Source organism: Fusarium oxysporum, chromosome 8, assembly GCF_000149955.1.
Source record: "Fusarium oxysporum f. sp. lycopersici 4287 chromosome 8, whole genome shotgun sequence".
NCBI lineage: Eukaryota > Fungi > Ascomycota > Sordariomycetes > Hypocreales > Nectriaceae > Fusarium > Fusarium oxysporum.
Window position 1 is genome coordinate 1,637,060 of NC_030993.1, and position 25,778 is coordinate 1,662,837.

Below are 25,778 nucleotides of genomic sequence, written 5' to 3' on the forward strand. Positions count from 1 at the left end.
TCAATCGATTCAACATCGTCACCAACAACATAATCAACACGCTGATCATCATGAAAGATTCTACCTCGAGGAGTCCCAGGTGGATTTGATAGACTAATATGGCTGATATTCTTACTCAGTCGTTTATGCCTCAGCAAACCGAAGGTTCAAGCCTCCCATTTTCACCACCCGCTAGCAGAAACCAATTCGAGCCCAATCAAAGTCAAACTTTTGACTGCGGGGTTTACTAGTGGAGGGAGTAACCCGCTCTGGGGAAACTAGGCGCTGGCTATTGGTCTGACGATGCTTCCATTTGTAGCTGATGAAGCCTTGTAATCAAGATCAGATTTTTTTTCAGGTATTCAAGCCAGGGGGATAGTTGACGACTTGACTCAATTCACTTCTAGCGGTCAAGAGAGGCCATGGAAGGAGAACTTCACCTACCGCGACTCAAGCAATAGTCTCGATTGAGAAGATGAAGCTAAAGAGGTCCCGCTGAGCCGCCAAAAACTACTCCATTGATCCATCGAATTTGTATTCCCAGCCACCAGCCACCCAACAACCTCAACCCCTAAACCTGGCTTAGACTGATGCATTGTGAATCGCAGGAGTCTGGGTCCCTGGTTGGATGCTTCTCTGCGCGTACACGTCGACATATCAAACTCTCTTTTGTGTTGGTAATAGCAGAGTCAGCCAGAGTGTGATTCGTACCTCGCCTATGACAAGGGTCTCTAGGTGTCGTGCGACTGCAGCACCGTTGCGACGAGGTGCGCCGTCGGGCTGATGTTGGATAAACTCTGGTGATACTTGGTGCAGAATGCCAATTGCCATCTTGCCGATAGTCTGTCGTATCCGCACACAAACCAACATGCATGTACATGTTTCAAGTCATCTCTTGAGCAACTAACACGCAATTCTAGTTCTGTAATTAGTCTTTACCAAAACCCAGAAGCAAAAAGAAAAGAAAAGACAGGAAAAGAGGACCCTGGTGCTACTAGTAGATAAAGAAATCTATTCGCCGGCGCAGTCACTGACTGGCCGGTGTGGAACGGCCGGTAAGCGGCGTCTAAGTAAGGTACCCGAAATGAACATATGGAGCACAGAGAAGAGTAAGATAGACAATCTACAGAGTTATACTTGTCACATACAGTGCTACTCTCCTTGACAAATGGAGGCTTCATGAAGCGAAAATTGTTACAGTCATCAGTGTCTACCTCCAAAACTGTAAGAAGCCGGCCAGCCGGAACGCGGGGCTTGATGCCGAGCCCGGATGCCGGAGGTGAGGGGCGGAAGCGGAAGCCCAACGCCGCTGAGGGTAGCCAACGCTCAGCTGTTTACGGTGAAGAATAGAACGATCCAGGTTTGATAGTCAGGGTCCTTTATTGGATATTCAATACCCGCGGTTCGCTAACCGACCGCAACCCGTCGGCGACCGAGGCTTTGGGGTTGCTGTCTAGTACTCTTGAATCATGCCAAGATACAAGGGAACGATCCTCATCAAGCTGCGCAAATAGAACAGTCTGCCCGGGAGCCTGATCTTCAGTACATAGAGACTTGTGCATTGATGGTAGCGCGAAGTTTGCGTTACGATTACCTAAAGTCAGGCAGAAAGGCCCTGTCTCAGATGTAACTATTTGTGACTATCAATGAGACTCAAATCCTGTGGCATCTTTCAGCTTTTGTTTGCTTTTCCCTTCGTTTCTCCATTGCGGCTGCGCTGCATTGCATGACAGCCGCTCCAAGGCAAGGATTCCCAAGGTAATTAACACGTCCTGCTGAGCCTCTTGTGGGCAATATGCCACCTAGCCCTTGTTGCTTGCTTTTTATATAAATATTCACAGCGGGTAGAGGCATGCGTGCGTCAATGCGGTTGGAGGATACGACCCATGCTGCTGGCCGAGAACCTGGAGTCGAGTCGAGGCTGCGATAGCCGAGGGCCTGCAGATTGTAAATTTAATGTAGTTAGGGGCTAAAAGGACTGAGACACCCTTGTCAATCTTGAAGATGTTCTTCACACCAAAGTTGTGGTTGGTCTATCTTATGCCGATGTTTGGTGTTTGAGCTCGAGGGTGCGATGTGATATTGATTTTTTGGCAAACATGACCAGCTGACTAGGGTCAAAATTTCAAGTATGATAATCAGCAATCTCAATTGGATATTCTGTATGTTCTGTGAAGAAGACCTGATCTGGATCATGGTTGTTGAAGCCTGCAACAGCTGAGCACTTGTATCAAGCCACCATTTATACTCGCCTATTATTGATCATCATCTGCCTGTCCGTCATCCAGATCCCCGCATTCGCCTAGCGGCCCGGGAAGATCTTTACTCAAGATAAACTTAGCTGGCTGCATTAATTCTGGGGGAATCCTGAAATGCCTTTCAGCCGAGGGCGATCTTAACAAGCATTCACAATCAGATCATGCAACCTCATCGAAATTCTTGGTATCCCCTCTTTTCAAGCAATAGAGCTAACTTATTACGCTTTTAGGTATCTTCGAATACAAATTACAAAAGCGCCAATATTCCAAGCCCTGTGTATAGGAGCTAGACCAGCCTTTTTGTACAACCGGCGATCAATCCACTCCTTTTCCCGCAAAAGCCACTCTTGACCTAGTAGGAATCTCGGGGTATTAGTTTGAGATGTCCTTCTCATAGCTGCAGTGCAGAGGCTTTGGTACCTGGTCTGGTGGCGCGGGTACACGGATGAAGTCAGGACTTGCAGCCCTGATCACACACTCTTCTCATATCCCCAAGTCTAACCTCGATGAACATTCTCTAAGAAGTAGCAAATCGGCTGTTGGCCCTGATTCTCTTCCCATACCGGAAGAACAGATAAGGGAAAGGCATCATGGCAACTGTCAGAAAAGCTAGCAAAGACGAAGCCCAGTGGTTGTTGAGCTTGGTATACATCTGGTTACCAAACAGGGGGGAATGCAGCTGCAGGACTCGAGTTAGCAATCATTCATGTCAATGCATGCAGCTGAATCTCAACAACTGTCCGGGCTGATGCCTCATGCTCTCCAGAATAGGCTATGTCAGGGGAAGTTGATAGCCAGCCGGCGGTGAAGAATCAGACGAGTCCATGGGAGTAGATACTCCAACGACTTACCAGCAAAGACACAACGCACGAATGCATTAGCAGCAAGGGCACTTGCGGCATACTGTGGATACGCATCCACCTATTTCCATCAAAGTCAGCACAGTCTCTTCCCTGGCACGAGCGCACTCCTGTCACAATAGCTAGCAGAGAACTGTGTAACGTGCGGTGAGCCTGTCACAGACTTGTGGTACAGGCACAAAGCTGGACTTACTAGAAAGGTGAAGACTCCACTGAACACAAGAAGGATTCTATATCAGAGTTGAGCGGTTAGCTGCAGTTTGTCAAGCAGAGGTTCAGGGGATACGAGATCAAGAGGCATGACCAAGCGGTGACCAAGACCTGTTTTACTCTTCTTGTGCGAATGTGATTCCGCGAGTCCGGTTCTTGTCTCAGTCCTGTGTAAAGTTGGACTTGGATATCACAGTGCTCCCCTTAAGGACGCCTCCTTGAGGCCTGCGAATGGTTTGGTTTGATATGGGATGGATCGTGATTACTTACCCAGCTCCAAAGATTGCCGATCCCATTATGGGCACAATCCAGTGAACCCGGGGATAACACGACCAAGCAAACATGAATATACCAACTGGAACAAGGATACCTCCCAAAATGGCTGGAGGTAATCTAAACTCAGGCTGGCTGTTTCCTTCAACGCCGGTCTCCTCGCTCAACTTGCGGATGAGTTTGTTCCGAACATTGTGCCACAGGGGATCAAGGCCAGCGGCGAGCAGCATTCCCACGAGGATGCCGAGAAAAGAGCAGCCATTCTGCCAAAGGTTGAAGCCGTAAATATTGCCGAATACAAGGTGAAAAGCCCCAAAGAAGAGATATAGAATGCCGAGGACGATGGCTGTGAAGATGCATAGGTTCAGGCACATAGGCTCGAAGATTAATAGCTGAAATGGTCGTAGAAGCGATCGACCTATCGCGCTGGTGGCTGATTTCTGAACCTTTTCTGTAGGGGCTTTCCATCTTCCATCTCCAGTTTCCTTTCGCATCTGTTTTGCTTTGTTCTTGAGCAGGATCGGATCTTAGTGGAGGTTAGGTGGGACAGATTGGCTCTGGATGCTAATTTGGACTCACGATACGTCTCAGGGACAAGAAACACAATACCCAATAGTAGAACAAATGCCCAGATCAGAAGAGTCCAATGAGTCCACCTCCAGTCAGTGTTATAGTTGATGAAACCCCCAATTAAAGGTCCAATCGACGGACCTACAAAGGGTGCGAGCGAAAACATCAACATAGGCGCTTGCAACTCATTTGCCGTGAAGAGATCTCCAACAGTGCCCCCTGACACAGCCAGAAATGCGCTACCGGCGAACCCATCGAGAAATCGACTCACAATCACGGTCTCGATATTCTGAGCCACGGCTTGAGGAATGATGAAGATGACATAAAGAGTCCACGATACAACATAGATAAGCCTTCGACCATAGAACTCGCTCAAGGGACCGAGGAACATGGGGCCTAGTCCGATACCTAAAACAAAGAACGAAAGACCAAGGATGGACACTTCTCGTGAGTTGCCAAATTCATCCTCCATCTGTCCATACGTAGATGTATAGATGGAACTAGCAGCAGTCCTGTGTTCACATAAGTATCCATCTCGGTTGAAGATGCCGAAGAAATACTTACACGCAGAGACTTCCAGACGATACAATGATTATAATGAGCCACTTCTTCATCTTGTGAAAGCTCCGGGGACATAGACTGTCGTTGTCACCTCCATCCCAACCGACTTCGAAAGGATCCTTCTCAACTTCATCATCCGAAGGCTCGTTGTGGGGGTTACAGCTGTAACCATTCTGAGACTGACAGCGGGATATACTGGCAGATGCTCGTGAGCGAGTTCTAATTGCTTGTGGTGATTGAATTGTCGCAAAAGTCGTGTCGTTCCTCTCAGGGCCGAGTGTCCCTGAATTCGTTGAAGTCTTTTCAATGTCGCGATCCATGTTACTCATAATTCTGACTGTTGGTAACAGTATTGAGGTAGATACGCAATTATGAATCGTAGTGACCTTTTGAGCCCCAGTTCAGAACTCGTAGTAAAGATAACTTGGTATTTCAAAACTATGCCAAGACTCTGGTCCTCCTAGTCTTTATATACACTCTAAACACCATGCTCTCCAACAAAACTCTTCCATTCCTCACCACCACAAAGCTAGAATCTCGACTATCTCGTACCGTGGAAATCACCTCATGTTGTCATCGCTGACCAAAAACATGACTTGCCACCCTGGAAAGATGCGAAATGTTTATTAATACCCAATCAAAGCTGACAAGCTAGGGTCTCGAGAGGAGCGATCGGCCGCCGTGGCTGGCTTATTGAACAGCTTGACTCTAGGAGAAGCAGGGCGCGTATTGCGTATCCCGTATTTACGAAGTCAGCCATGGCTGGTGAAATAAGATTCACGATATTCCCACGAAAATCACTTCTTGAGAAGGACAAGTTAACTATGAGATGCTGATGTGCTGAGACGGGCTATTATTCCCCCTCTCCGTGTTGATCTCGGCGATAGAGTGTTAATAATACATTGCGTATTAAGACCGAAGAGCTCTTGTTTCGGCTTTCGGCGTTTGAGCTTTCTCAAACTGTCTTATTGAATTCTTTCGGCTCTTGAACATGGCAAATATTCCTCACTTCTTATCTGGTTCAGTTTCTGGGGGAAAGGGAGAACAAGAGCTCAACAATAATCTCATGATGTTTAATTGATATTTCCCCGCGTATCGAGACTTATGAGGCTCTCTTTTAAATAGTCACAAGTACAAAATTGAGAGTAATGCTTGCGCTTATTTTTGGGTACCTTGAACTTGATCGAACATCAGTAGCTCCGTATCACGCTAACACTCGTCATCTTCAGGTGGTCGAATGAGAGAGCCTCATGCTCAAGCAATACGACCCTGCAAGAGTTCAAAACCCGGTTATTCTTCACATGCTGATGGAGATATTGTCCGACTCCGTCAATAAGAGCCCCTTAGCTATTTCGAGTTGACGAACCAGGCCTCGAATTACTTGCATATCCCAGACACGGCTCAGCATCCACCAAGCGGGACCAATTATCAAATATCTTGGCACCTCTTCGCGATGTCTGATAGGATGCTCAAGACGACATGCGTACATGTCGTCATCCAGTTTCACTCGTACCACTGCGGGCGCTGGTAGGGTTGTAATGCGGGACATCAGTCACGGCTCGGTCAGCAGAACGGAACGCCAGGAAATATGCCCGTGACTGTGACTGAAAGGAAGACATCGTGTGTTGTAGGGTAAGCAGATCCCTTCATGCAGACCAGTCGTAGTTAACGAACAAATGCAATTAAAGAGTCATGAGGAGAGGTGGCAAGTAAGGTAGCTAAGATATGTCGCATCTATGCCTTCAAATAGTCAATGGTTGTCAAGACAGTTATCAGCGCTCAAGAGACATGGCAATCGTACCAATCCCGCTTCTACCATGAGCTTGAATTGCAACTCAGAGACGCGCTTCCAAGGCACACTGCAGCTGCACTGCCCAGTCTGGCAGAAGCGAACGAGGCAAAAGTGCTGCAACTATGCACGTAATTCTCGCAATAGGGCTCACTCATGATGCGCCCGCGACTGGCTGAACTCTTTTCTTTCCCACCATGACCTTGTCTTATTGGATTCTCCAGGGGCCAGTGTTTATTTCCTTGTGATGATTGACCTGTTTTTGGTTACACCTAGTTGTTGCGATCGGGCCAAAGTTTCGTCTCCAATGGTGTAGTCAAAAGGTGTCAGAAGTCACAAACAGCCTGATCGCAAACACACAAGAAAAAGTCCCCGAAGGAAATAGAAACTTCGGTGAAAAAGAGGACACATGGCTATACTTGGCTCAACAGAAATTCAATCAATTGGCCCAGTTGGCCAAGAGTTCTCGGCTGATCATAACCGCCAACGTTGCGTTGCCTTTGGATCCCCTCCAACACTTGCACCATGAACATAAACATGGCGGTTTCTTTTTGACAGCCCCCATTTCTCTGACGAAAACCTATTATTACAACTATTAAAGTGTACAGATTTCTTTCCATCTTTTAGGCGCTTACCTCGGATCGCTTCTTCGGGCCACGCCGAGTCGCAATCATAATCCTGTCCACCAATGGATTCGCATTCAGCAGCACGCTCAAACGTCATTTCGGAACCTCTACGACGCGGGGAGACGAGGGGAAACAAGACGAGACGCGGGGTTTTATTTGTTTGAGCTGGTTATAAAAGGTCGTGGTTTTCTCCTCGAAGTTGCTGAGATTCTAAACCATGAACTCAGCTCTCTCTTCGTCTTCAACACGAACAAGCACTTCATAAACACTCAACTTGAATAACCTGCAATCTTACCCCTACTCATTGAAACCTCTACATAACTCAATCGAACACACTGCACTACCCCTATTATAAATACCCCCAATTGACTCAACATCATGTCTTCTCAAACCACTGCCCAATACTTCCCCAAGATCTACTCCCTCACCTCCGCTGATCATGCTCGCTCTGTCTATGATGAGTGGGCAAAGACCTACAATGAGGAAATCACTGGCAAAGGCCAAGACTATGTCGGCCCAGCCATTGCCGCTGCCTATGTCCCTCAAGTTCTAGGCTCACCTACCATCAACCAAGACGTCGAGATTCTTGACGCTGGTTGTGGCACCGGCCTCGTCGGTGTCTTCCTCGCCCGCCTGGGTGCAAAGAAGGTCGACGGTGTCGACATCAGCCCAGGCATGCTCGACGAGGCTCGCGCTACAGACGCATATCGCAACCTGGACGTATGTGACCTGTCGCGACCGTTGTCCGCAAAGAATGACTCTTATGATGTCGTGACCTGTGTGGGCACCCTGACTCAGTCTCACGTTGGTCCCGAGGCTATCAGTGAATTTGTGCGTGTCGTGAAGCCAGGCGGCTACATCGTGGCCACCGTCATCCGTGAGATCTGGCAGACTGGAGGCTATGAAGCACACGTGAAGAGCCTCGCCGAGCAGAACAAGATCAAGGTCCTGTCTGCTGAGTTGCAGGACTATCGAAGGGGTGCTGGAGCCAAGGCCTACTACCTCGTCTTGCAAGTGTCTGCTTGAAGTGATTCGTTGATGGTAACTTCGGTGATGATGATGATGATGCTATCCGTTGCCGGCTTCCCTTTTCTTTCCCTCTCAACAAACAAACAAGCAAACAAACACAGCACAGCACTCCCCTGCCCCAGGAAAGCTATTGAAGTGGAACATACACATCGACACTTGATATGGTACAGTTGCAATCGTCTCTGGCCCGTGTCCACCAAGGTATTCGCTTTCGCAAGTTGATGATGACGATAATGATGGTGATCATATGAGAGACGACAAAGAATGTTCGTGATTGGATTTCGTTTTGACACAGGTGACTCGCCAGTGAGCAACGCGATCGGAATCTCTTACACATTCCTTCAGCAACACATGCAGCATAAATATACAAAAGGCGTGCGTGCCCAACTCATGATTGTGATTCTGATTATGAATGTGACATGTCTATCATTTTGTTTCAACTTAGATTGTACGTTAAGGAGTAGTGTCGTTGCTTCCTGGCCTGTCACAACGCATATATAATTCTTTTCTTCTGTGGAAATTCGGCTTCATTGTAGGAAACGCTATCTAAACTGGTACGAAGTGTTGCTATGGTATACTTATAATCTTATAATCCAAGAATGAACAATTAACTACTTGATCATTTTCGTAGTACATAATTTTCTAAAATGCATATCCAATTGTGAAATAGGCTGGCTAATGCTAATATCCCGCCATGTATATACGTCGTTACAAAACAAAGGAAACGATAGTAAACAACCTCAGAAGCTCATATCCAGTCTGCAATGGAGTTGGTTTCATGGTAACTGGGGTTTATCACACATTCAGAGGCACCATGTTCCATTGCTATTAGCCATTTAATCTGTCAGTCGACTTAAAGTTCCGAGACTCATTCTTGTCTATGAGTGGCTTGAATCTTGGGGGAGTCTTTGCCTCATCAGGATGTATAAATTTGCTAGGTATCTCGACTATTCACCGAATCATAAAACAGATGACAACAGATTCGTCATGGATCAGCGGCAATCATAACGTCCAATCGGCGGGCCTCGGGCGGCTCATGAAACTAGCTGGCCATGATGATGTCTACCCTCTCGGGGAGTTTTCTGTCTTGTCGGATACTCTGAGGCCTTCCACCGTCCGGGTTGGGGCTTGGGGGCTTGTCCTTGCTCACCGACTCTCGGATACCACTTCCGATCACGGGACAAGACCCTCTAGTAAGTCATCATGACCATCATGACATGTCTCCGAACTGTCTCACATATTCCGAACCATGATACACTTAGGACCGGGTCATGATACTGACGGTTTGAAGCCAGAGAACCAACAGCATCGTAGCAACTCATCTTCCTTATATTGTCATTATACATCTATCTACCCTGGGACAATGCATCCCCCATCATAAATACTTTCCATCAGTTCTCATAGAGCACCATATACCAACCATGCATGCATCTTCTATCTCAATTCTAAGCAAACCAAACCCAAACGCCAAAACGCACCTACATGTACTGCCGAAATGATACGGTATATCCGCCAACACAAAACACATCTCTAAAGATACTCCGGCAAACCACTCTTCGCAAAGTCAGGAACATCCTTGTCGCAATTGAAGTCACGATCCCAAGGCTTCTCGGGCAAAACACCCGCCTTGAGGCCAGACTCATAACTCCACTGGTAGTTATTCTCCGTCTTCCATGTCCAGTACCACCACCCCCAGCCCTTCTCGAAACTGTGCATCTGTGCTTCGGCAAACATCTTGAGGAACTTCTTATACTCGTCGCTCCAGTCGCTAGGGTCGGCGTTGGCGCCACGACATGAACACTTATCGTCCTTTGTTGGGCATCGAGGCTCCAAGATGGAAGTGTCCTTGTTTCCGGTATCGTATGTGCCCTCCCAGCGAGTACCCCAGCCTACGCCAGTGAGATACTTCGCGCAGTCTGTATCGGCTTGAGACCACTCGGCAAAGATGGTCGGCCCATAACCTGTCGAGGGATTCATACTGATCTCAGCCTGCTCAGTCCAGCCGTCGCAAGCGTACTCAACCTTCTCCTTGTGGGTAAAGTCGATCTGGTTCTCGTTGAAAATGACATACTGGTGGACATCAAGGACCATATCATCGTAGCCCGTCATCAAGCCTTGCCAGTTCTCAAGTCCCATAAATCCATCCCCAAAAACCACGAGAGCCTTGATGCCGTTCTTACGGACGAGCTTGTATGCATTTTCTGTCCACTGGATAACATCGCTTGTTTTAAGGCTGGTCATTCGAGGTTCATTGGCGAGACCATAGTGGGTGATGATGTTCTTATAGCGAGGTTGAGCAAAGAATTTGGACAAACGGTTGTGAATATCAAGTGCCCGCTCTGCGTTTTTGCTACCGTCTTTTCCGTTGAGCCAGCCAATGGAGCCCCATCGACCGCTATGGTTCCATCCGTTTTGACTTCCCGGAATACCGTGCAAATCTAGATTGACTCGTAAGCCATACTTACGGCACCACTCGATCGCACGGAGAAGATATCTCCAAGATGTTCGGTACACATAAGGATCACCATCGTAGACCTCGACAGCCCAGTAGTTGAAACCAATTCGGACATGATCGAGACCAGCTGCTTGTATGTCCTTAAAGGTTTGTTCTGTAATGAATGAAGCATAATGTTTTTCAAGAGTCTTCGCAGCATCGGAACCCAGCTTCTCGGACAGAGTCCATTCATCAATGATGCCCTCCTTGGTATCATAATTGAAAAGAGATGGGCTGATGAAGGGCTCCAGATAGAGCCATCCTCCAATACATACTCCGCGAGCAGGTTTCTTCGCATAAGATCCCCAGGGTTTGTTGAGAGGTGGTACATTGTCGTTGGCTTGGGCCGAGTCGTCCCAGTCGTCGTAGAGACCCATGACGGGCAAGTCTCCAACCATTTGGTCAGTGAAAGTGAGGTTGAAATCGGTGGTTGACTTCCATGTCCAAGGATCGAGATATGTGTTCTGCCACTTCTCGGGTATCTCTGAATGATCCATCCCGTCCAGGTCAGAAGTATCCTCAGTTGAATCGTCTGAACTATCGCTGCTCCCTCCTCCTCCACCGCCTTTGTTCTTTTTACTGACGACTACTGCCACAATGATAATAATGATGAGGACAACGGTACTCACACCGAGTGCAATCCCTGAGTACAGTCAGCTTCTCAACTACCAATTTCACCACATCACAGCTTACAGAGTTTCTTCTTGCTCTTCTTTGGCGGTTTTGATAAATAAAAGTCCTTCTCTTGTTCCACACTGTCCACACTCCCCCAACCACCTCGAAGATGAGTCTTGGACCGTCCCTCTTCCATAATAGCACCGCTCACGACCCTTTTCTTCTTATGTTTGCCATGAGTTCGCGGCCTATCGGGATCTCGATCCCGATCTTTCTTCCTGTGTTCATCTCGTCGTTCTCGTCTTCGTGACTCATCTCTATAGCCTCGACTCGCCCTTTCGCTCCGTTTCTTCTGTCGCGCATTCTCCCTTTCCAGATCCGCTAGGGCATTTGCTGATAATGTTCTTGAACTTCTGTCCCGGTTGTCTTCAGACCCAGAGACTGGTCGCCGGGAGCTTTGCGATTTCCTCTTCCGTTGACCGTTCTTTCGTCGATCTCTTTCTCTGTCCCTATCGCGGTCTCGAGGTCGGTGTGAGTGAGAGCGCCGCGATGACTCTAGCGGCGGCATCGTGAGACATGTAGCGACGGCGTAATTGGAATGCAATCTCTACAGAAATGGACTTGAGCGAGTGTCAATGGTTTTACGACCAATTACGACGTCAGTCTTGGCCGATCGTGGTTGTCAGGGCAACCAGATATATCCTTGGAATTATCCCAGGCCCAGACCTCGCCGAAACGATAACCCAGAACTTATTCGACACGTTTCGTCATGTTTTCTTTTTGCTGCTCCAGTCATTGGGGAGGCCAAATCGGCCCTGTCAGAAGAAGTCGGACTTCCTTTTTCTTCAAATGCGACACTATGTTGATGGTCAAAGCAAATGAAGCATACGTACGCAACGGCAACTCATTGCCGTCCAGCAAGTATATAGATTCCCAAAAATAGATGCAATGCCTCTTGGAGTCCGCGGATGCCATCCAAGATTTGCCCAGATATTGGCAACACCATGATCCTTATTACATTGGCTTAGTGCGTAGGCTGGTTGACTGGACACTCTGGCCGACGTTGAAGCGCTTGGATTTGACTGAACGGCTGAACGGCTCATGATGGTTTGCGAGAAACCGTCGCAGCTCACCAATTATTATCAAGCAAAGTATAAGTGATGGACCACTTTTTCGTTCTCTAGAATAATTCTGTCAAAGACTTATCGCTTGCAGTATTCGGGAAAATGAGATCTCAAGACACTTCTACTCTCTCGACGATGATCCTTGGATGCCTTATCCTTATCAGTATCGTTGGCAGACTATCTTCGTCTCATCTCGTAAAGTCTGCTGCGCAATGTGAAATAGTCCTTTGCTGAAGTGATCTATACTCTACCGTATAATTCTATTTAGTGTTTCCTGTGTAGTGATCCGTGTTATTAGGAGCTGATTGGGTAACTCTCCGTCTTGTTCGGCATTAGATCATGAGGGCGATAGAAGCCGCCGCCAATCCCGCTGAGCCCGCAGCAAGCCGAGCTTGACATCACCTTCACCGAGGATCAATCAATCAATAAGCCTCCTTCGGCTGGCTTTGGATATCTAAGGTATAATCATTCTGCTACAACTCAGCTGCTATTACTCCTGACATGCCATTCAAATTGAATCTCTAATCCCTATCTCCTGCCATTACCACCTGTGAACATTGCCAATCCATCACCATGAAGCATCGTGTTATTCACCAATTCAAGAGGGCACACGTCGTCAGCAATCCTTCGACTGCACGACTCTCACTTGCGCTTCCTGTAGGACGAAAGTGCTACTCGACACATCCGCCTAATGCCAAACTAAATCTGCCTGTCGACTATGGCACGACTCCTCTCCTCGCACATAACTCACAGGCTGCTTTGAGCCACAAGGAGCTACCTGAAAGCATTCGAAATGGGCCGACCAAGAAGATGAACCTGTTTCAGGCCATCAACGACGCGATGGGAATTGCACTAGCTGAGGATGAGTCTGTTGTCATTTTCGGAGAGGATGTTGCTTTTGGTGGTGTTTTCAGATGTACTATGAACCTTGCCGAAACCCATGGTGCTGAGAGAGTATTCAATACTCCCCTTACAGAACAGGGTATCATGGGATTCGGTATTGGTCTTGCTGCGGAAGGCATGCGACCTATCGCTGAGATTCAATTTGCCGACTACGTCTACCCAGCTTTCGATCAATTAGTCAACGAGGCCGCCAAATTCAGATATCGTGACGGGTCCTGCGGGCGAAGCGTGGGTGGCTTGACCGTACGAATGCCCTGCGGTGGTGTTGGTCACGGAGGTCTCTACCATTCACAATCTCCCGAGAGTTTGTTTACACATATCCCTGGGCTGAAGGTCATCATGCCAAGATCGCCAGCTCAAGCTAAGGGTCTTCTCCTGGCCGCAATTCGCAGCAACGATCCCTGCGTGTTTATGGAGCCCAAGATCCTGTACCGCGCCGCCGTCGAGCAAGTCCCTGTTGGTTCATACGAACTCCCGTTATCGAAGGCTGAGATTCTCAAGGAAGGCAAGGATGTCACAATTGTCTCATACGGTCAACCTCTCTACCTATGCCAGAACGCCATCAAGCAGGCAGAGCAGGATCTGGGCATCTCTGTTGAGTTGATCGATCTTCGAACTCTGTATCCATGGGATAAGCAGACCGTACTCCAGAGTGTTCGCAAGACAGGACGAGTCATGGTTGTCCACGAAGCTATGGTGAATGCAGGTATTGGTGCTGAAGTGGCCGCGACCATTCAAGAAGATCATGATACATTCCTGCGATTAGAGGCACCTGTCGCTCGGGTTGCTGGGTGGAGTATTCACTCGCCTTTGCTATATGAGAAGTTTAATGTTCCTGACGTTGCAAGTAAGTAATCGAAAGATCATTGTGATGATGGTCCAAAAGCTGACATTGTTCCCAGGAATATATGATAATATCAAGAAGTTATTGAACTACTAGTGGAAGAATAATGGAAGGGAGGTAAAGCGGTTATACCAGAACAGCCAAGATAGCTAGAGCCCTAAAATAGAAATTCGAGACATCGATTCTTTGAGGAGCACAAATGATTTGATATCTTAATGGATGTGTTCCAAGTCATAAGTCTTCCTTGTGGTAGCTGTTAAGCAAATAGAAGTGCCAGTTTTAACCCCACTGACACCGTCACCTATGTTCCTGCTCCACCTAAGCTAAGCTCCTCCATCCTGCCCCGCCTCCCCTTGACTGTGGCCCATGCTGTGCCTCAAGAACTCCACGCCCTGAGCCTCAACGCCAACGCCCGTCCTTTTCGCCTTATACCTATAGACGGCGCATTCAATCGCATTAAACAATGTCGGATCTAGAGACTGTTTCTGCCTTTGTCGAGGGAGCTCCTCCGGGAGAGGTAGGTGCTGATATCATCCTCTTGTCCGCGGCGTCATCAGCTAATATGGACTCCTAGCTCGCAGATGTTATCGCAGGTATCACCGGTCGAAATGCGATTGCTGAGCAATGAAAAACACTGACGCGAGTCTGCAGATATCAAGTCCCTCACCCTCGAAACCTCGCCCGATATCATTTCCAACCTCGGTCCCGCATTCGAAAAGTACAATGAGGAGCAGTTTGTTACGGTGAAGCTGCCTGGTAGCAGCCAACCAGTAGGTGACGAACAATTTCGAAAGCAGAGGGATCGGAGCTGATGAGGTGCGCTAGGTGATTATTAGCTCTCACAACTCGCTTGGAGACGGCCGATATTACGATGTTGAGAGCTCTTCCAGCTTTGCTTTCGACCACACTACGCAGGTAAGCTGCGCATGTCTACACAAACGGGTATATGGTTCTGACGGAGGAATAGAAAGCTAGTGCCGTGCAAAGCCATGTTCTGGAAGGAGCTCAAGCGGATCTTGTGTAAGTTGGCTCGAGCCGGTTGGACAGCGTGAAGTGCTAACATACAATCATAGCAAATCCACCCTCAAGAGTATCGGACCCTACGTTGATGAGCACTTCGCCAATGCTGCGCACGGAGTCTACCCAATCGAGTCGGACTCCAAAATTGCGATCGTTATTGTTGGCAACAAATATAGCCCCAACAACTTCTGGTAGGTTTTCTACGCAACAGTCCTGTTCCATGAAGCTAATGTCCCCAGGAACGGACGCTGGCGGTCGCTTTACATTCTTGACCCATCTTCCGGAGCTCTCGAGGGCTCCCTAAAGGTTGACGTGCACTATTACGAAGACGGCAACGTTCGTCTGCTCACCAACAAACCCGTTTCCAGCACCATTTCCTCCGTCAACGGCGCCAGTATCGTCAGAGAGATCTCGACCACAGAGAGAAAGTATCAGGAGGAGCTGAACAAGGGCTTCGTGAGCCTCAGTGAGGGAGCCTTCAAGGGTTTGCGACGACAGCTCCCTGTGACGAGACAGAAAATTGAGTGGGATCGCGTGACGAGCTACAGGCTGGGTCAAGATATTGGTGGTGGAAGCTCGAGGCGATAGAGCATGGTCATTAGTAGCGCACGAATTTGAACGATAGACTGGACGAGGAACAACGTAGAATACATGCCAAGGATCGATGTTCTATCTTAAAGGTGCTAGCCTCTTCTGAGTTGGAGGATCAAGAATGCGAGCATCGATCGAGGATAGTACGGGCTTGGATGCGATTATCTCGATAATCAAACCGTATTATCCAAGCCTTTAATAACTGCATGATCACTAGTCCACGAATCACTAGATTGGGCATTTGGCATGGAACTCTTCGGAGGCTACTAGTCTCATGCACAACGTGTAGCACATAAACCGAGTTTGTGACTGACGGGAGCTTGACGGATGGCACTCCGGGCATACATGACCGATGATGTAAAGTGGTTGTGAATGTTTATCTTATCGTTATCCGAGAACAGCTTGTAATACTTGATTCAAGGCCCTCCGATATCGTTAATTCATCAATCTCCGGGTGGTTTTACCTAGATGGTCATGAGCTTAAAAGACCCAGAGCAACCAGACCATATGAGACATAAGAGGCTCACGGCAGGCAATGCCTCTGTCATATCTTGCTTATCTTGCATAAATCAACCGCAAGCGGTAAAGGTTAGAGACGTCTTCCTCGGGAATCGGAAATCGGCATCTCCATCGGTACTGGTTTGCGAGTGACCTTCAGCTCTTGGAATCACAGCATGTGGCATCAGAGCTGTGATGTTCCTCGGAATTAGGTTGGCTATGGAACACGTCGGCATAATGTCCGGTTATCTTGACTTTTTACCATGAGAGATGTCTCGCCAAACTTGTCTTTAAAGGGTAATTTCCTCCCAGGGCGTGACTTGTGACAATGACATAACCCCGCGGTGGACGGAGGATAGGTCCGTGTTTTAGGTACCGGTATTGTTTACCTTAGTTTTTAAGATGCGGGGGAGATTATAGATGGGTTTGGAGGGGCAGATCTGGTGTTGATATCCATGTTGTAGCCTATTGCCAATGTGTCCTTCACGGAAGAGATCGGAAGAACTTGAGTAATAACTATCCGATGCCTTTCGGGTTGAATCACTGTAAATTGATCATAGACACAAAGAATCATACCACGTTGGGTATGAAAAGCAATGGAACCCGCCGTTCAAAATGACGGTGAAGTAGTATTGAACCTGGGGCGGGGAGAAATCACCGTATTCGTATGCTCGTACAGCAGGGCAAACAAACGGAATCAAAGAAGGGAATTGTGCTAGCCCACGGTTCTTGGGCCTCATCAGCAGCCGTACAAGTTACTTAGGTTGGTAAGGCTGGGATTGAGAAAAAGCGACGAATCATAGAGTAGAGACTGTAATTTTGATGGCTGCGATTGGCTCAGAAGTATCCTCGGCGATGGGCCTTATAGGGAATGGGTCCGGATGTTGGGACACCGAATCGTACCAGGAACTCCAAGTGGGTGAGGTTGAGGTTTGAATTCATTACTAGTCGTGGCCAGAATGATAAGGTTGTAGGTAACGAAAAGCACATGTTAATAGAAGAGAAAAGTGCCGGAAAGGATCATTAAGAGAGAAGCAATAGGTAATCTAAACGGATACATTGGACCCCAAGAATCCGGTAGTACAGTCGGTCGACTTCCTTTCCGATGACTTTCCGAGGAAACAAGACAGAAACAATAGAAGGTAAGACGCCGCAAAAGGATCAGGATCAGGATCATGTACCGGGTACATAGAATTTGTGTGGGCCAGTACTTTACTCCGTCTACCTATGGGCCCCTGGGAAGAGTGGCCGCCGCCAAATCTCCAGAAGGCCACCTAGAAACAGGGGACCTAAATTAATTTAGCTGTTATCTTGGGTTAGGTTCCGTCCAGTTGCTTGTAACTTTCCATTCTTCTCTCCTCCTTTCTTCTCTTTCTTCCACTCTCATCCTCTCACAATCCCAATCCCACCACTTGTGCGACGACAGCCCTCGAACAAGACCAGAACCCCCAATTCTCTTCACGACCCGTTACATCAACACCGCAATCATGTCCGCGAAGAAGGAGTTCACCATGCAGGATGTTGCTGAGCACAACACCTCCAGCGACATCTACATGGTTGTTCACGACAAGGTCTACGACTGCACCAAGTTCCTCGACGAGCACCCGTACGTTACCTTGCTATGGTTCTGCGCTACGTGGCGCAATCGTTACTCAGGATACTGACATTGACTTAGCGGTGGTGAGGAGGTCATGCTCGACGTTGCCGGCCAGGATGCCACCGAGGCTTTCGAGGATGTTGGCCACAGTGACGAGGCCCGAGAGGTTCTCGACGGTCTTCTCGTCGGTGAACTCAAGCGTCTGGTGAGTAACCGAACCCTCTATCCTGACGGAGCAAACGCTAATATGTGTCATTACAGCCTGGTGACGAGGGCCCCAAGCGCCAGATCGCCAACTCGAACCAGGGAAGCGGCAAGTCTGATCCCGCCGGCTCCAGCTTGAACACATACGCCATTGTTGTCGCCGTTGGTTTCATCGCCTACATTGCCTACAACTATCTCCAGAAGCAGCAAGAGGCTCAAGGCCAAGCCTCCGCATAAGCGCCTCATGTCAATCGCATCGCATGAATGAGGATAGAGAAAAAGGGTGTTCTTTGGATTTTGCTGCGGCATCAATGCAGATGTATGTCTAAGGACCACTATGCATTGGGAGTTTTCTTTTGGCCTGAACAGAGGTCGGTGATAGATGGCGGGCGCGCAGCTACTAAATGCAGCTTACCCCGGCTTGGACATGATGAGAACAGTGGGCAGCGGCGAATTCACTAATGTCAAAGCCCATGCCATGTCCCGATTTTCGGGATTCTACTTTTTTTTGTTGGGGGTGGACGGAAGAGGGGACCGGGACCTGCAACCGAAACCCGAAAAGAAAGATAAGGATCGCAGCGAAGCGCAGACGAGACCCATTTGCGAGGCGCGACTCATGCGCAATCAGACAGACGATTCGGCCATCTCGTCTCATGGGCCACGGTATTACATGAGCATGGGACATGCATTCAACAATGGAGATGACAATCTTGGAGCAATAAAGTAAAGTAAATATATATCACTGTTTTAATCGATGACTGGTTATGACCATTTTTCCCATTTACCTTTTGTGATTTAAACTTAGATACTAGGTTCTCCTCACTGAGTGGTCCTTGTATAGATAGTACTGTAAACTTACGTCAACCTCTTCACCTATGGGTTTATACAGAGTTGAAGAGTCGAAGTAGTGTGTTTATCTCTTTTCCAAGGGCCTGACTACAATATAAGGATCCATGATTATCGAGAAACAGGTAGAAACTTCTATCGTGAAGAAGTAGATATCGTGTTCCTATCACCTGTGAGCTGCCTAAAGCTTAAGCTTGCGGCCGACAAGTATCTAAATACCTTACCAATGGTGATTGATGCTATGTTTCTCAGTATCAATTGAACTTTTCCCTGTGAATATCAAGAGAGAACAAATCTTCTTAACAGACCTAGTTTTACCATGTAGTATAACAAGAGAGTTTGACATCCGTTGTCTATGACTGTACATCCCCTTCAAGCAAATATAAATGTACGTTCGATGCCCATGAATTGGCCATTCTTTTTCTCCTCTTGCAATCACACATTCTCTACTCACCTGTTGAGCCTCATTCTAGATACTGATCGATTGCGGATAGTCAGTGGAGGTTAGTAGCACAACCACAGCAGTGCAAACCCCCCGGTCACTGTTGGTACCTAGCGCCACACTAACGTGAACATCAGCCTCGCCGGATCAACGTCAATCCAAACTTCAAGCTTACTTCACTCAACCTCCATCTTCTTTTTTCCTTATTCCTTTGTTCTTCGCTGTCCGCCCTGGCCGTCTCTCCTTGACACCAATCCCCTATAAACAAGCGCGACCTCTCGATCTTCGTCTCCGATCCGCAGAGAATACATTCTTTTTCCTTAGATAATCATGTCGTCCTATCTCGAAAGGCAGGCAAATGCTTTCAAGGGCACCCTTTCAGCAGCCGCGACAAAGATCTCAAATCCATCAACAAACAAGGCCTCATCTCTCGCCGTCCCTTCGCTTGCTCCTCCCTCGCCATCTCCTTCAGCAGCCTCCGATCCAAATACTCCCACCGCCAAGCGAAAACGAGATGCAGGCCCCGAGGTGCCCTACTCTCAGCCGCAGCTCACAGGCTATGGTGCTGGGGTCAAGACGCAAATGACCTATGCTGTCGATTACCTGAAAAAGAAGGGCGACGCAAAGACCATCACGGATATTATCGACCATCTGAGTTTGAGGAATTTTGACGATGAGCACAAGCGACAACTTGCGGAAGGTCTACGGGGCCATCCCCGTGTAGAGTGGAAGCCTGATGCGAACCTCAGCGAACAGACCTGGAAGACTGGTACCTATGTCCACCGACCTATCATTCCTGGAGTCAAGGACGCAACCAGCCTTCTCGCTCATCTTCAAGCCAAGACAGACGCCTCAGGCGTGTCAGTAAAGGACCTCAAGGACGGCTGGCCCGACTGCGAAGACACAATATCAGCGCTCGAGCGCGAGCACAGGATCCTAGTAGTGCGCACCAAAAAGGATAACATCCCGCGCTACGTTTGGCCCAATGATCCGTCGCTACACCACAAGGTCCAGCCAGAGTTCCAGAGCATGTGGCAGCGTGTGCAACTACCACCCCTCGAGGAGATGCACCGAAAGCTTACGAGCGTCGGACAAAAGCCTACAAGCGAAGATCCCCGCAAGGCAAAGGATGGACAGGCCAACAAGCCCAAGGCTCAGAAGCGTCGCAAGGGCAACAGGATCGGCAAGGCAACCAACGTGCACATGGCGCATCTCATGCAAGACTACAGTGGCATGCGACGATAGGGAACGCGTGTATCATAGTTGTTTTCATTTCAGGGCGTTAGGGTGATGAGCTTGAGACTCAAGGGACGAATCATTTGATTTGATTTGATTTTTATTTGGCGTTTGGCGATAAAGGAACCCATTGAGATTAAGGTCAAACAAAAAAGACAAAGGGCATTATGAGACGGACATCGTCGGGTAGACGTAGGGAGCAAGGCAGCGGCATGTTTTAAATTATTCAATCAACAACATTGTTCAATATCAAAAACTCCTGTCGCCTTTTGCCGTGTACGTGACAAGCCCTATATCTCAATTGTGTATCCCTCGCTTGCCATGCCCTTTATCCTAAGATTGATTTGTCTTTACCTGTTCTCTCGCCGTATCTTGTCAAACAAGCTCTCAAAGATATCTGACTCTTGATACCCTCCAACCCGAAACTTCTTCTGAACCGTAACGCAAGGCACGGCTTCTACACCCGCTATGGCTGCAGTTCTGACCTCGTCCTCGAGCGACTTCCCCAGACCCGGCCCCAGAAGCGCGGCTCTCATATCAGAATCTTCGAGTTTGGCCTCTGTTCGGCCTACGTGCATCAACCACGCTTCGTCAGCAATGTCAGCCCCGTTTTCAAAGTGACCACGGAACAGAGCATCAAGAAACGCAGACTGGACATTTGCTCCACGAATTTGAAGGGTCAAGGCCACAAGTCGGTGGGCAGACTGTGAAGGCCCTGTCTTCCCAGTCACAGAGAATTCGATGCCGTGACGAGCACCGGCTGTTTGGAGTCGAGAAGTGAAGAGACGAAGCTTCTCTGGGGACATGAGCTTTTCATAGAGGGCACGCTTGTCACCTGTGACGGGTTAGAATAAATAGTGAGAGGTAGAGGGTAGAAGTACTTCTTCGTAGCGTGGGATACAGAAGAAAGGGCTTCCATGTGACATCGAATTCGACTTCTGGGTGGAGTGCTTGATATCGTTCCATGGCTTCCTCGAGGGTCTTTTTCTGGAGAAAACACCACGGACATAGAATGTCTCCATGGATGACGATGTCAATAAGCATGGTCGAAAGTGAAAAGAAGGTGTTAGAAAAGAATACGGAAGAATCTCTGTTCGTAAATCGTTCAGGTCGTGAGGGCGTATAAGTAAAGATGGACGCCAATACCGAAAGTTAAAAACCGTTGAATACCGTCACACTTTAGCAAGAAAGCCACTGTCGATCTGTAAAGTAAACAACCCCAGATACTTATATATATGAACGGAACACTTCCTCCCCGTCCTGTATTATGAAATCTCACATTTTGCGCTCCAGGGACCAGGGCTTTAACCAAACATCTTCCATCAAGCCCTCTCGTACATGATAAAAGCCCAGCTCAGCCGGTGTCAGGGCTGCCCAATTGGCAAATCCAGGCATCAATGCCGCCCATCGTGGCCTGTCGTTGAATATTGAATATGTCTGCGATGAATAATCAGAAAATCGCCGTTCTGCGGGGGTCTGCACTACCGGGAATTAGGCAGGGGGGAACCTTTCTCGCTTTTTCGCTTTTAATTTTTTTTCTTATTTCAAAATGGCGTGGTTTCAACTTTTTAGCTGAAATTCATGGCCTTAAAAAAGTCTAGACCGGTCGCTGGGCTTGACAGTCGCGTGCTCGTGGAGGCTTTGTTATACGCGATAGACGTCATGGAGGTTTTTGGGGCTTGACAGGACGGATTTAGACGAGGGGTGGTTTGTCGATCTCTCTGGGCAGTGAAACACCAGATGTTCATCCATGCGGCTCAATTGAGGGGTATATATCAGTTGACAATAATTGCCGAAGGTGGTCGGCCGTGGCTGACCGATATATCAACCGATAGCTGATGTTCTAGTTCTGGAGCAAGTGTAGGTATGTGTGTCACAGCATAAACTACCTAGTCATAAGCAAGCTGATATTCGTTTTTTGTTGAGTGTAGTAATATATTCATCGCATCAAATAGCAAGTCTATGTCGGTCCCCAGTCCTTAAGCCCAAGTCTACATAATAATACACAAACATGCCAGCGTCTTGTGCTTCCCATAATGCCTGTTGTCTTTGTCTCTGATACGCTCAGAAGAAAAGAAAAAAACAAGCAAATGTTCCAGTGTAACTCCCTTCCTATGTTTGCGTTATGCAGACAAATGCAATGTCCTGTCCGTCGTTCACCACATTGCCATCCGCCAGTCTATTTGATACTAGAACAAAGGAAATGAAAAAGCATCCATAATGTACGAGAGATGGGGAATCGATAAAACATGAAAACCACGAAACAGTGCAGAAATCAACGTTCAAAGCATGCTCCATCTAGGAGCGAGCCCGCCCATTAGACGGTAGAGTGAAGTGTGTTGTGGGGGATTGATATTAGACTAAGATATGCGCACAACTTGTCGTCAGCTGTGGCAAGCTTAGGTGAAGGGGTATGAGTATGGGAATCCAGTCCAGAAGGAATTAACGCCGCCGTAATCTTTGTGCCCGAGTCGGGCACAGCTTCAATAATACAGGGTATCGGTGAGTCACTCCAGATCATCACAAGAAGGACGACCTTGAGCATTGCTCAAGCGTTGGAATCTGGCAATAGGTCTGACTAAGCCATGTGTACCAGTCCAGGTTCAGTGCTCTGGGGTCGGCGCATGTGCGTAGCGGCACTGTAATACATTTGATTCATGGCTTGGTTGGCAGGATACGCATCCGCAGGGTCAGGATAAACATAGCTGGCGTTGTTCTGCGAGGGCGAGGCCATGTGCGAGGGAGACTGCCAGCCAACGTTGGCCATGTGAGGGCTTCCACCATTGCTGCTGGGCGTACCCTGGCTGTTATCCAGGTTAGGCTCCAGAGTAGGAGGAGGACCATAGCTAGTGGGATGCGAGGTAGGTCGCATCATATTGTAACCGCCAGATGAGGTGGAGGTAGGGCTGCCAACGCGCATGTGCATGGGCAGAGAACCGTTCTGTGACAGGTACTGGAAGTCACCAGGGTGACGAGGAATGCTGTTGTTACCAGACAGATCGACACTGGGCGACATAGACATAGTTCGCTGACTAGGAGAAGGAGTTGTCAAGGGCGAGCCGTGGTTAGACATGTGGTCGCTTTCAGACCGAGCCTGTGACAAGCCCTTGGACTTTGACGCAGCAAGAGCAGCAGCGGTCGCGGCGGCAGCCTCCTCGATAGTACCGCTGTGGTGGTTCTGATGACGGGTGAGGGTGGTGCGGCGAGTGAATGTCTTCTGACAATCAGCGTAGGGGCATTTGTAGGGACGCTTCCCAGAATGCGTCCTGCGGTGTCGGGCAAGAGAGCTGCTATCGCTGAAGGGCTGTATTTGGTAAGCGACTGTCACAAAAACCGAAGTTTGGGGTACCAACCTTTGCGCAAGTCTCGCAGTGGTGAGGCTTCTCTCCAGTATGCACGCGCTGATGCACAGTCAAGGCAGATCTTTGAATAAATTGCTTTCCACATTGGGGCCAGTCGCAAACATGGGGTCGAACTCCGCTGTGAATGCGCTCTAGGACTTATTAGCATTGCCAAATAATCTCTCAGCATTTTTTACTTACCATGGCGAGCAAGATCACTTCTTCGAGCGAATCCCTTGCCGCAGGTACTGCAAGGATAAGCCTTGATGGGCTGCTGGGGAGGAGGCGGGGGTTGTTGAGGCATCTGTTGCATGTGCATGTGAGGCATGCCTCCCATGTTGGGCATCTCGGGGTAGCCTTGGATTGTCATGGCGGCGGACATAGGATTCGGCATATGCATCGGCGCTTGCATCGTGGATGGCGATGGATAGGCTCGAGCGATACTGTGAGGGTTGGAGTATTGCGAGTGCTCAGAGCCGTGAGGAGATGCTGATCGCTCCATACCGGGTTCGTGCTTAACGAAGGCGTGTTGGTATTGTTGGTGATCGAGGAGACCGGAAGTAAGTTGTTGCATTTGACCTTTCTTATTGAGCATGTTGGTGATGTCCATAACCTCCGTAGGAGCTGGTGATCGCATGCCGCTCATCTTCAATATGGTGGGAATTGCCAGCTGAAGACGTGGCGCGTTTGGGGAAGGATGTGCGAGGGCGCTCACAAGTGACGGATCACGGCAGGAAGGCGGTCAAGCTGACGTTGGCTGCGAAGATGCATGTTAGTGACTTGGTTTTGATATGGTAGCGGGCCTTGTTTGATGCTCGAGGTGCCAATACAAACAATGCCATCCCGAAGGGACCGGCAGATGGGTAAGCGAATGCAACGGCATGCTTAGGTCCAACCAGTCGCCCAGAGACGGCATGATCGGTATCCAAGATCCGCCGAGTGTCAGGTCCCGAAAAACAACTTATGCGACTCACCTTTCCGCGTTTGTATGCAAGTAAGTGACGTGTATGGTCGCACTGACAAGGTGGACGTGAAATCTTGCAGACCGCTTTTCGGTGCGGGTTCGGTCGAAGCGGGAGGAGAGAGGTCGACCGGCGACAGGATTTCGTTGTCGGATTTTCGGTCTTGGGCGGCGACGAAGTTCTTTGTAGTTGGAGCGTAGGAGGAACGCGCGTGGTGTATGTGTAAGGTGGAAGAACCGAGGACCGCAGGGGTTAGGCAAAAATGGTTAAATTTTTTTCTGTACCCTCCACAAAGTGATGCACTGTCGATCGGGCGGTCGGAGATGAAAAGTCAACAGAACAGAAGACTCTTGCGAGTTTTCAAATTCAACTTACACTATATCAACACACGATAGCTGATGAGATGTAGTCGTTCACAGGCGCGATGCGATGGAAGAAGGGATCAGGAGGTGGTCTGTTCACAGCTGGTGGCCAGTGGTCTAGACGCAGGTACCGTTAAAGGGTCAACTGGGGGGATAGATAGTTCTTAAAGAGGTGAGGATGTGAAAGATAGCAGAGCGGGATATCAATCGCCAGGACGTATGAGGACCAAAACGCAACGAGAGACGGGAACGGGAGATAGATAATATAGACCAAAGGGGTTGATGTGATGATCGAGGGCCAGGTAGGGGCCAAGTCTTTATGTCAGGTTCCAGGACGGGTCCCTATGGCGGGACGTGACAAGGCGAAGGCAGGCAAAGGCAAAGGCAGCTCCGGGATTTGGAAGTGGGAGGGTGAAGGGGAAGTGAAAGTGGATTCCCTATGGGGGGAAATAGTGGAGGGAGGGGTTTGCGAAATAAATTACGGTGCACTCCCGGGCAGGGGTTAGAGGGTGACAGGGGTAGCGGGCCTGAATGAGGGCGTGAA

General features: G+C 48.7%; 11 protein-coding genes across 15 annotated transcripts; 5 read left to right on the forward strand and 6 right to left on the reverse strand.

The window, feature by feature from the left end:
• Window positions 1-64: 64 nt before the first annotated feature.
• FOXG_18501 (uncharacterized protein) lies at window positions 65-1,069 on the reverse strand. The gene has a single exon (XM_018398595.1). The coding sequence runs from the start codon at window positions 857-859 to the stop codon at window positions 551-553; it is 309 nt and encodes a 102-aa protein (XP_018237114.1). The 5' UTR covers window positions 860-1,069; the 3' UTR covers window positions 65-550.
• Window positions 1,070-1,358: 289 nt separating this feature from the next.
• FOXG_18502 (uncharacterized protein) lies at window positions 1,359-1,824 on the reverse strand (the record flags this gene model as incomplete). The annotated part of the gene is made up of 1 exon (XM_018398596.1): window positions 1,359-1,824. Exon 1 carries the CDS (start codon window positions 1,539-1,541, stop codon window positions 1,359-1,361), a length of 183 nt encoding a protein of 60 aa, XP_018237115.1. The 5' UTR covers window positions 1,542-1,824.
• Window positions 1,825-2,362: 538 nt separating this feature from the next.
• On the reverse strand, window positions 2,363-5,775 carry FOXG_18503 (uncharacterized protein). 2 transcript variants are annotated; one of them, XM_018398597.1, is made up of 3 exons: window positions 4,715-5,775; window positions 4,160-4,662; window positions 2,363-4,106 (listed from the first exon to the last, which is right to left on the reverse strand). In XM_018398597.1, exons 1-3 carry the CDS (start codon window positions 5,038-5,040, stop codon window positions 3,574-3,576), a joined length of 1,362 nt encoding a protein of 453 aa, XP_018237116.1. In that variant the 5' UTR covers window positions 5,041-5,775; the 3' UTR covers window positions 2,363-3,573. The 2 variants fall into 2 exon arrangements, with proteins under 2 accessions (XP_018237116.1, XP_018237117.1); XM_018398598.1 differs by having other exon boundaries at window positions 2,363-3,327; window positions 3,578-4,662.
• An 873-nt stretch (window positions 5,776-6,648) lies between these two features.
• Window positions 6,649-8,777, forward strand: FOXG_03176 (uncharacterized protein). The gene has a single exon (XM_018380771.1). It carries the CDS (start codon window positions 7,505-7,507, stop codon window positions 8,150-8,152), a length of 648 nt encoding a protein of 215 aa, XP_018237118.1. The 5' UTR covers window positions 6,649-7,504; the 3' UTR covers window positions 8,153-8,777.
• Window positions 8,778-9,420: 643 nt separating this feature from the next.
• On the reverse strand, window positions 9,421-12,204 carry FOXG_03177 (uncharacterized protein). The gene is made up of 2 exons (XM_018380772.1): window positions 11,343-12,204; window positions 9,421-11,292 (listed from the first exon to the last, which is right to left on the reverse strand). Exons 1-2 carry the CDS (start codon window positions 11,830-11,832, stop codon window positions 9,686-9,688), a joined length of 2,097 nt encoding a protein of 698 aa, XP_018237119.1. The 5' UTR covers window positions 11,833-12,204; the 3' UTR covers window positions 9,421-9,685.
• Window positions 12,205-12,778: 574 nt separating this feature from the next.
• Window positions 12,779-14,359, forward strand: FOXG_03178 (2-oxoisovalerate dehydrogenase E1 component, beta subunit). The gene is made up of 2 exons (XM_018380773.1): window positions 12,779-14,138; window positions 14,194-14,359. Exons 1-2 carry the CDS (start codon window positions 12,962-12,964, stop codon window positions 14,229-14,231), a joined length of 1,215 nt encoding a protein of 404 aa, XP_018237120.1. The 5' UTR covers window positions 12,779-12,961; the 3' UTR covers window positions 14,232-14,359.
• A 71-nt stretch (window positions 14,360-14,430) lies between these two features.
• FOXG_03179 (F-actin-capping protein subunit alpha) lies at window positions 14,431-16,101 on the forward strand. Its single transcript, XM_018380774.1, has 7 exons — window positions 14,431-14,652; window positions 14,710-14,728; window positions 14,787-14,905; window positions 14,961-15,050; window positions 15,103-15,155; window positions 15,209-15,346; window positions 15,395-16,101. Exons 1-7 carry the CDS (start codon window positions 14,599-14,601, stop codon window positions 15,741-15,743), a joined length of 822 nt encoding a protein of 273 aa, XP_018237121.1. The 5' UTR covers window positions 14,431-14,598; the 3' UTR covers window positions 15,744-16,101.
• Window positions 16,102-17,373: 1,272 nt separating this feature from the next.
• Window positions 17,374-18,816, forward strand: FOXG_03180 (cytochrome-b5 reductase). Its single transcript, XM_018380775.1, has 3 exons — window positions 17,374-17,850; window positions 17,920-18,046; window positions 18,103-18,816. The coding sequence occupies exons 1-3, from the start codon at window positions 17,732-17,734 to the stop codon at window positions 18,280-18,282; spliced, it is 426 nt and encodes a 141-aa protein (XP_018237122.1). The 5' UTR covers window positions 17,374-17,731; the 3' UTR covers window positions 18,283-18,816.
• Window positions 18,817-19,468: 652 nt separating this feature from the next.
• Window positions 19,469-22,320, reverse strand: FOXG_03182 (uncharacterized protein). 2 transcript variants are annotated; one of them, XM_018380778.1, is made up of 3 exons: window positions 22,077-22,320; window positions 21,451-22,006; window positions 20,710-21,404 (listed from the first exon to the last, which is right to left on the reverse strand). In XM_018380778.1, the coding sequence occupies exons 2-3, from the start codon at window positions 21,611-21,613 to the stop codon at window positions 20,920-20,922; spliced, it is 648 nt and encodes a 215-aa protein (XP_018237124.1). In that variant the 5' UTR covers window positions 21,614-22,006; window positions 22,077-22,320; the 3' UTR covers window positions 20,710-20,919. The 2 variants fall into 2 exon arrangements, with proteins under 2 accessions (XP_018237123.1, XP_018237124.1); XM_018380777.1 differs by having other exon boundaries at window positions 19,469-21,404; window positions 21,451-22,320.
• FOXG_03181 (transcription initiation factor TFIIE subunit beta) lies at window positions 19,472-21,520 on the forward strand. Its single transcript, XM_018380776.1, has one exon. The coding sequence runs from the start codon at window positions 19,664-19,666 to the stop codon at window positions 20,576-20,578; it is 915 nt and encodes a 304-aa protein (XP_018237125.1). The 5' UTR covers window positions 19,472-19,663; the 3' UTR covers window positions 20,579-21,520.
• Window positions 22,321-22,419: 99 nt separating the features above from the next.
• Window positions 22,420-25,663, reverse strand: FOXG_03183 (uncharacterized protein). 3 transcript variants are annotated; one of them, XM_018380781.1, is made up of 5 exons: window positions 24,885-25,663; window positions 24,626-24,667; window positions 24,112-24,493; window positions 23,923-24,062; window positions 22,420-23,873 (listed from the first exon to the last, which is right to left on the reverse strand). In XM_018380781.1, exons 3-5 carry the CDS (start codon window positions 24,482-24,484, stop codon window positions 23,148-23,150), a joined length of 1,239 nt encoding a protein of 412 aa, XP_018237128.1. In that variant the 5' UTR covers window positions 24,485-24,493; window positions 24,626-24,667; window positions 24,885-25,663; the 3' UTR covers window positions 22,420-23,147. The 3 variants fall into 3 exon arrangements, with proteins under 3 accessions (XP_018237128.1, XP_018237126.1, XP_018237127.1); XM_018380780.1 differs by having other exon boundaries at window positions 22,442-23,873; window positions 24,112-24,667; window positions 24,885-25,174; window positions 25,248-25,663; XM_018380779.1 differs by having other exon boundaries at window positions 24,112-24,667.
• Between the last annotated feature and the right edge of the window lie 115 nt (window positions 25,664-25,778).